Genomic DNA, 9,247 nt, shown 5'->3' with positions numbered 1-9,247 from the left:
GAGCACAGGCACACATGCATTCAACACACCCATCTATGTAACAGGCACCTGGCACACTTGTGGAGCACAGGCATAACATGCATTCAGCACACCCATCTATGTAACAGGCACCTGGCACACTTGTGGAGCACAGGCATACATGCATTCAACACACCCATCTATGTAACAGAAGATAATTTTTACAAAATTAAAAAGAAAACTCCGGGGTGGGACTGTTTCACAGTCATTGAGCCCCGAAGCTCAGTTGGAGAAGCTGTCAAACCCTGTAGATCTAGCACAGTAAACCTAGTGTGACCAACTGTAGGTGTTTCTGAAGAAGGTAGAGGCATTCATTAATGACATTGCTTTAGGCAAGTTTGACCAAAGGTCTTAACTGAATGAATTGCATAATGTGTGGGCCCTAATCTTAGAGAAGGAAGCTTTGGCTTTAGATAATCATTTTGCCTGTTTCTGTGTTACAGTTGTATCTGCAAATATATTTTTTGTTCAGTTGATTGGGGTTTGTTAGTTTGCTTGAGACAGTCTCACTACGCAGCATTGGCTGTCCTGGAGCTCACTCTATAGACCAGACTGGCCTTGAACTCAGAGATTTGCCTGTGTCAAGGTCCAGAGTACTGGGATTTAAGGTGTCTACAACTACATCTAGCTGAATTTATTTTATCTCTTGAGTTCAAGGAGAAAATCTAGATTTCTCTTGAATTCATAGTCAAGTTACCTGTATCAAGAAGTTTTAGTAGGTGAATGGTGTGGTTGTGTCTTTAGTCTCATCACTGCATAGTAAGCTACAGGCCGACAGGGATACAGAGTGAGAAAAAAAAAAAAAGTTGTTTTTGTTATTGTCGTTGTTGTTTGGTGTGGGTTTTTTGGTTTTTGTTTTGTTTTCTTTTTTTTTTTTCAGTAAAGAAACCAAACTTGGAAGGAATAAAACTCAGACTCAAAATATATTTACAAATACCTTGGCTATATAGCTAGGATCTTCTCTGACTAGATATAACTTAAAATACCCCGTTTATTCTAGCGTACATTCTGACACATGGCTGGTTGCCTGTGCTTAGGTACCATGCATGCATCTCAACACATCTTCCCAGTGAATCTCCTGTCCGACTCTATCCCAGAATCCTTTCTGCCTCTGGGTGTCCCACCTTCTATTTCCTGGCTAAGTTATAAGCTGTAGACTTTTAAATTGACTGATGATGCATCCATACAATACACAAGATATTCTCTGTACATGTGTGTTCACTGGGTGAGCAGTGGTTCATGGCAGAGGTTAGAGGACAACTCTGTGAAGTTGATTCTCTCCTTCTACCATGTGGGTCTGAGCAATTAAACTTTGGTCTTCAGGCTTACATGATCAAGGTCCTTTACCCACTGAGCTACCTCACAAGCCCACAAATGTATCTCTTAATAGTATTACAATTACCTGTTTTCTCATATATACTGAGAATATCCTAATTATTAGCTTTCACGGATGTATTTTATATATATTAGAATGCTGAGTCAGGGGTGGTGGTAGTGTATGCTTTTAATCCCATCACTCTGGAGGCAGGAGTAGACCTCTAAATTTGAGGCCACCCTGGTCTGCAAAGTGAGTTCCAGAACAGCCAGGGCTACACAGAGAAACCCTGTCTCAAAAAAACAAAAAAATAAAGAGATAAGAGGAGAGGAAGGGAGTGGAAGGGAGGAGAGGGAGAGAAATCTTATTATTAAAAAGTTTCAAAGTGATTTCCAGTTGGTTCTTTGGTTTTTCAATTAATTCTTTAAAGATTAATTTAGTGGGGTTGGAGGGAACACTTGTTGCTTTCTCAAAGGATTTGAATTCAGTTCCCAGCAGGTGTACCAAGTAGATAGGTTGAGTTCTCTTTGGATCTGGCTATGTAAACCAAGCTGAACTTAAACTCACAGAGATCCTCCTGCCTCTGTTTCTGCCTTCTGAGTGCTGGGTTAAAAGCATGTACTATTATTCCCAGCTAGGAATTTTTAAAAGCAAACAAACCAAAGGATAGCAGTAGACTCTAGCTCTCGCTTTCTGCGTCCTGTTTCCCTTTGCCTTAATTCTTTTTTTATCCTTGACAGATAAGGCGAATGCATGATATCAAGAAACAGCGGGATAAGCTAATGAAAGAGGGGAAATACACCCCTCCACCTCACCATTTGGGCAAGGAGGAGCCCAGGCCCTGAGCAGAGCAGCTGGAAGCCACTCTTCATGCTCTGTTTTCCACTGGAGAGAATGTTTAAGGAAAGCTCCTTCATTAAGTATGTAGAAATAAAGAATTACTCAGTCTTAGTCTGTTTTCTTTTGGGCCATGTTTTTCAGTGGAGAAAAGTTGTCCTGGTTGCCTCTCCTAATGATTGCCTGCAGAACTGAAGCCAGAAACCCGGTAGGGGGATGGGGACTCTAGGCAGCCAGCCTTTGAGTGCGATTTCCATAACAAGGCTCATTTTTATTATCATACCTCCTTTGATAACAGTCTTAGGAGTTTGCAGTTCAGTGAAGGCTGGTTCATAGGGCAGCCTGTTCAAGGTTATTTAAATGCACAGAATTTTTTTGTCATCAGGGAAACATCTGAGGTGTGGAAGCATTCTTTGAGGAAGGTCGCAGCTATTCCTGTGTTCCTTCTACAAATTCCCTTCTTGAGAAGTAGCATCCTGGGACGTTCCCAAGCCTATGTCACAAGTGCATCATGTTCTCATGTAGCCTTACTTCAGACCCCAGCAGTTGGTGGTGGTGTTCTAAGGCAGACACGCCCAGCTTTATTTTATTTTATTTTTATTTGAAACAGTTTTTCTGTTTAGCCCTGGTTGTACTGAACCTCACTGTGTAGACCATGCTAGCCTAAAATTGACAGATCCACCTACCTGTGCCCTCTGAGTACTAGGATTAAAACCTTGTCCAGCAGCCACGTGATGACTCTGTAATACCAGCGTATCCAGTACCTGTTCTAGAGCGTGCGTAAAGTGCACTTGTATTCATACAAGCAAAACACTCATACACGGGAAATAAGACACTTAAGAAATGAAGGAAAGCCGGGCGGTGGTGGTGCACGCCTTTAATCCCAGCACTTGGGAGGCAGAGGCAGGCAGATTTCTGAGTTTGAGGCCAACCTGGTCTACAGAGTGAGTTCCGGGACAGCCAGGGCTACACAGAGAAACCCTGTCTCAAAAAAATCAAAAAAAAAAGAAATGAAGGAAATTTAGACTCGGGGATGTGTTTTGTGGGTTGTGTGGTTTATTTTTGTTTTGCCTTACATATAGGAATGTGTACTGGCTGGATCAAACTCAGTGCTTCATTTTTTAATTAAAAGTATTCATTTATGTATTGCCTCTGTGTGTGTGTGTGTGTGTGTGTGTATCATGTGACCCACCTGGTGCCCCAGGAGTCAGAAGAGGGTATTAGATCCTCTAAAACTAGAGTTATTGATGGTGCTGAGAATTGAATCAGGTTCTATGCAAAAGCAGCAGCTGCTCCTAACCACTGAGCTATCTCCCCATCCCCCAACCCCAGCATTGGCTTGGCGTGTCAGGCAGGCAACTGAGCCTGCTTTCTTGTTTTATCTTGAGGTAGCATGGCTAAACCAGGTCAGCTTTGAATTCATAGTGATCCTCCTTCCTGGTCATACTAAATGCTGGGATTATAAGAATAAACTACCACACCCATTAGCTATCTTTCTGCCCTTTCTAAAATTTCAGTTGTGAGACTGGAGACACAGCTCAGCAGTGAAGATATTTGCTGCTCTTGCAGGGGACCTGGGTTTGTTTCTTTTTACCCACATCAAGCTATTGATAACTTCCTGTAACTCTCTTCTCCCAGCTTCTCAGAGCCCCAGACACACAGAGGTGCATAGGCATACCCACAGGCCAAACCCACACACATATAAAAGTTGTAGTTGTAAATTAATTTGCTAATTAGGTCTGGGGAGGGGGGTGTAGCTGATGGGCACAACACTTGTTTAGTATGTGTAAGGCACTGGGTCCAATCCCCAGCCTTCTTCTCCCAGTTCTTCCCCTGAATAGCAGCTGGGTGGTATTAAGGACACTCATATTGTTGCGCAGCAATCACCAGAGCAACAGCATCAATTTCTAGGACTCTTATTTCTAAAATGGAAACTTTCCTCATTAGAAGGCAGTTCCCATGCTCTCTCTTGAGCCCCTGGCAACCACTATTCTGTCTTTCTGTGGTTTTGTTTTCTTTTAAGCACCTTCCATAAGTAAAATACCTATAATATTTGTTTTCTTGCTTGTTTTCATGATGCTGGGGATGATCTTTCCTCTGGATTTAATGCTGAAAAGGTTTAAGGTCTTAAATATTTTAGGCATTTTTAAAATAGGGCCCGAGGCTATGTTTCGCGCTAGGTAAAAGCCTTGCCTCACAAGCATGAGGATGTGAACTCAGATTCCCAGAACTCACATAAAAAGCCATAGTGGATGGTTCTGGTAGTGTAGGCTATTAATCTCAGAACTCGGGAGGTGAAGGTAGGAGAATATTTAGGAGTTCAAGATTTACATAGTTCCAGAACAGCCAGGGCTGCAGAGAGAGGGGAGAGTTCTTTAGGAAGACCCCTGATGTTCACCCATGATCCCTAATGTGTGTATAGGGACTGGAGATGAGGCTCAGTGGTTAAAAACCTTGCTATTCTCAGCACCAACACCACTGAGCAACTGGAAATTAATAATAACTCCAGCTCCAGGGAATCTGAGGCCCTCTTCTGACCCCTGTAGGTATTTGCACCCATGCATATACATAGACATACACACATACTCACATACTTGTAAATAAAGTTCTAAATAGTAGACTAGACATCGTAGAACACATACATGATTCTGATGCTCAGGAAGCTAAGGCAGAAGGGTGGAGATTTCCAAGTCAGTCTGCTAGAATACACAGCAAAATGCTGTTCAGGGGGAGGACTGTGGCACATGCCTTTATCCCAGTACTTCGGAGGCAGAAGAAAGGATCTCTGTGAATCTATGTGTTCCAGGCCAGCCTGGTCTACATAGAGACTTTGGGGCCATCTAGGGCTACATAGTGAGACCCTGTCTCAAAATAAGTAAGTTTAAGAACAAAACAAATAACCTGTAAACTGAGGCAAGAAGACCTGGAACCCAACCCAACCAGAGCTACATATTGAGATTCTTTCAAAAAAATACTGAAACAAAACAGATTGCAAAACGGCCGCTTAAAAACTACAAAACCACGGTGAAAGCAATTAAAGAACATCAAAACCAGTGGAAAGTTGTTTGTAAACAAACAAACAAAAGCAGTGATGCACTCTTAGTACTTGGGAGGCAGAGGCAAGTGATGTCTATGAGTTCAAGGCCAGCGTAGTCTATGGTCTACAGAGTGAGTTCGAGGACAGCCAGGGTGACACAGTAACCCTGTCACAAAAAAAAAAGGAGGAAAGAAAAGAAGGAAAATTGTATTGGAATGGCAGTGTTCTCCAAAAGACTGTGTCTTTATATTGAATATCAGACTCAGTATACTCTCTTACATAAAATCCAGAATAATAAAGACCGCAGAATAAATACATGCGTGCACACGCGTGCACACACACACACACACACACACACACACACACACACACACACACATTCTGAAAACGAATAGCATAACTGGGGGACTCAGAGTTCCCGAATCAGAGCTCCCTACAGATCAGTGGCAATCAAGATGGCATAAGGAAGGATAAACTGAGATCAACAGAGAAGAGTCCCATGTGCTCATATAGCTATGGTCAGTTGGTTTTTGGCAAGAATACTCAGGACCATTTAATGAGGAAAGAATAAGGTTTCGGTGGGTTCTGGGAATTCAAACTTGGGTTCTCATGTTTTCCTGGAGAGAATTTTTATCTATGGAGCCATCTTCCCAGCTCCCAGCTCCCAGCTCAGAGAATCTTTACCCAGGTAACAGGCAAGAGCGCCAACCTTTCTCCCCTTTCTGACCTCATTGCCATTAAGGCAGAGCACTAGGCACACAACCAAGTTTTGTTGGCTTGATCTGGTGCTGCTATGTATTCCAATACTAAATTCTGTACCCCAAGATCTGCTTACCCCCTTGCACAAGCCTTTGTTGTGTAAACCTTGCTCCCCAATTTAAAGCTATTGGTTACATAAAAGTGGCTACAGGGAGAGAGGTAGGTGAGATTTCAGTTAACTGGGCTGGAGGTTACAGATAGGGATCCTGTGAGGAAGAGGAGGGGGAGAAGAAAGAGGAGGAAGAAGGGGAAGAAGGATATCACCATGAAAGGAGATAAACCATGAGCATGTGGACAGAAGGGGACCCTAAGGACAGGCAGAAGTAGCCCTAGTGACACTCAAACAGCAAGTATTTGGAGAGCGCAGCTGGGGAGGTAGACAGTCTAACATACAGAAAAATAGACTAGGGGTAATTCACCCAGTAATTGTTCTAAAACTGATTTTAAAATTCATCGGACTCTGCTTCAATTATTGGGAGACTTGCCTGGCCATAGTAATAACTAATAGGGTTATTAAATAACATCAAAAATATCATTTACAAAGTTTAATCCTTAGCTGCACTTTCTGGAAGAACCAAGATGTGGCATGGAGCAGTGAGTGGTCCTTGTCATGGTACTCAGAGTGCAGTAAGGATGATACGGGTACAAATTAATAATCATTTCAGGCAGACAGCCCACTCAACCCTACCAGAGAAACACAAGTTCTTAAAGTACCATTTCTCAACCTGTGGGTCATGACCCTTTCATAGGGATCATACACCAGATATCCTGCATATCAAATATTTTGTGTTATGATTCATAGCTTAGGAAAACTACAGTTATGAAGTAGCAACAGAAATAATTTTATGGTTGGGGGTCATCACAACATGAGGAACTGTATTTAAGGGTTGCTGAGTTAGGAAGGTTGAGAACCATTGCCTTAAAGGGCATAGCACACGTACCTTGTATCTGGGTCTGGAGTCTTAACTCCTTTAAGGGAAATAGGCTAGCTCTTTATTTAGGAGGGAGAAGGGAACTTTTTTGTTTTAATTGTAACTGCTTAAAGCCTTCTGTGGTTAGTTTCTTCACTGGGAGATAGGAAACATTTTTGCAATGATGTAGCAGAATCCTTTAAAGATCCTGCCAGGAACTCCCTCTCTGACACAGTGTTTACTGTGGCCATCCCTTCCTGGGAATGATACAGGTTTTGATGCAGAGGCATCAAGTTCTAGCTGCAGGACCTTGAGGAGGTGTCTGAGGCCACTTTGTAAACTGGCCTAGATGGTATCCCCATCCATAGGGAGGGGTTCCCGGCTTTGGCCAACTGTTTGCAGACTGTAGCAAGGGACTAGCATGACATCTCCCAATGTTTCATGAGAGATCAGAAGCCTATATTTTTATCAGCATTTAGTGGTAAGTTTAATTTTTGTTTCGTTTTAAGACAAAGTCTCACTGTGTACCCTGGACTGGCCTTCAACTCCAAATTCTCACTCTACTTCTGGGATTCTGGCCACTATGCCTGGATAAATTTTTTTTTTTTTTAAGTATCCAGGGCAATTTCTGCCTCTGGAAAGACAGAGTAGACAGGCTTTTCCCAAGTCTTCTTGCTAAGTGCAACTAAATGCTGGACCCTGTAAATGGAACAGGCAGAATGAACTAGAAAACAGGCCTGCTAGGTACATTGGGATCAAAAAACTTGGTGTTATTTCCTGAGTGTTCTTTTTACCCCATATATGACAGAATGGATACCGGAGACACCAAGCAACCCAAATCTGCCAGTATTGGTGACAACTGAAAGTCCTGAGGAAAGCCTGCTTCCTTTAGTTAAAAGACCAGGAAAGGTACTAGAAAGACAGATAATGTTTGGACAGCATCATCTCGACTCCAGCCTGGTTCTCACTCCGTCCATGAGCCAAGTAGGAAGCCTAGAGCAGGCTACTCTAACCATGATGTAGCCCCTCCCCTCCAAGTGATCAGAGAGCCACTCAGAACATCCACCCACAGAGAGGCTATCCATGCTTGTCCACAACAGTAGTGGAGACCACTTGGGGTCAGAAGGAGGTACTATGACACACCCAGCTAGGGTGCAGTCAGTAGAGGCATACTGCAGAAACTGCCTATTGCCTAGAAGGACTCCCCTCCCCCTTCCAACTCCAGCTGCCAGTGGAGACCAAAGGGAGATCCTGGACTTTCACACCCTCCTGGCACTAGGAGACACCATCTCTGCTCTCCCTGCAGAGCGGTGTGGAAGGAGGAGTAAGCACAAATATAAATGAGACCCACAGTCTGATTGTACTCAGAGTATCTTGTTCTCAAGCCCAAATCACTCTGCACATCGAGAACCTGGCAAATCTTACGTGAGGGAAAAGGGAAGGGAGATGACTACATAGGTAAAGGTGCTGCCCCCAAGCCTGACAAGCTGAGTTTGTTCCCGGAGTGGTGGTTTGAATAGGAATGGCCCCCATACACTCCTGTTTGAATGCTTGGCCGTAGGGAGTGGCACTGTTAGGTGGTGTGACCTTGTTGGAGTAGGTGTGGCCTTGTTGTAGGAAGTGTGTCCATGTGAAGGTGGGATTTAAGGTCTTACATGCTCAAGCTATGTCCAACGTGACTCACAGTCTCCTTCTGCTGCCTTCAGGTCAAGATGTAGAACTCTCCGCTCCTTCCCCAGCACCATGTCTGCCTGCATGCTGCCAAATGAAACTATAAGCCAGCCCCAGTGAAATGTCTTGTTTTGTTTTTAACAAGACTTGTCATGGTCATGGTATCTCTTCACAGCAATAAAACTAAGATAACTGAGATCCACATGGTAAAATGAGAGACAAACTCCCACATCTTGTTCTCCATGTATGCATATGTACATACTTACATAATATCCTAATGTAATAATAATAATAATAATAAACAATGTTAAAGGAAGCTTGTTGGGGCTGGAGAGATGGCTCCGCAGTTAGGAGCACTGGCTGTTCTTCTAAAGGTCCTTAGTTTGATTCCCAGCACCCACGTGGTGGCTCACAAGCCTCTGTAACTTCAGTCCCAGGAGATTCAATGCCCTCTTCTAGCCTTCTCTGGTACCAGCCACACACACACTGCATAAACATACATTCAGGCAAAAGACCTATTGACATACATCTTAACAATATGTTTAAATAAATAATTAAGAAGGGGCCAGTAAGCTGGCTCAGCAAGTAAAGGTGCTTGCTGTAGAAACATGGCAACCTAAGCTCAATCCTTAGAACACCATGTAGGGCTGGTGAGATGGCTCAGTGGGTAAGAGCACCCAACTGCTCTTCCGAAGGTCC

The 9,247-nt window shown here is 43.4% G+C and overlaps 1 protein-coding gene across 2 annotated transcripts in view; it reads left to right on the top strand.

Moving 5' to 3' along the window:
- Ndufs5 (NADH:ubiquinone oxidoreductase subunit S5) overlaps positions 1 to 2,284 on the top strand; it is a 5,541-nt gene extending 3,257 nt beyond the window's left edge. For both annotated transcript variants that reach the window (XM_029540096.1, XM_029540097.1), the window contains exon 3: positions 2,074 to 2,284. In XM_029540096.1, the coding sequence (XP_029395956.1) occupies positions 2,074 to 2,178 (105 nt within the window). In that variant the 3' untranslated portion in view covers positions 2,179 to 2,284. The remainder of the gene's footprint in view (positions 1 to 2,073) is intronic.
- Positions 2,285 to 9,247: the final 6,963 nt, after the last annotated feature.

The sequence above is a fragment of the Mus pahari genome, chromosome 6 (genome assembly GCF_900095145.1).
Source record: "Mus pahari chromosome 6, PAHARI_EIJ_v1.1, whole genome shotgun sequence".
Lineage (NCBI taxonomy): Eukaryota > Metazoa > Chordata > Mammalia > Rodentia > Muridae > Mus > Mus pahari.
This window is presented reverse-complemented; position numbering and strand designations above follow the sequence as displayed.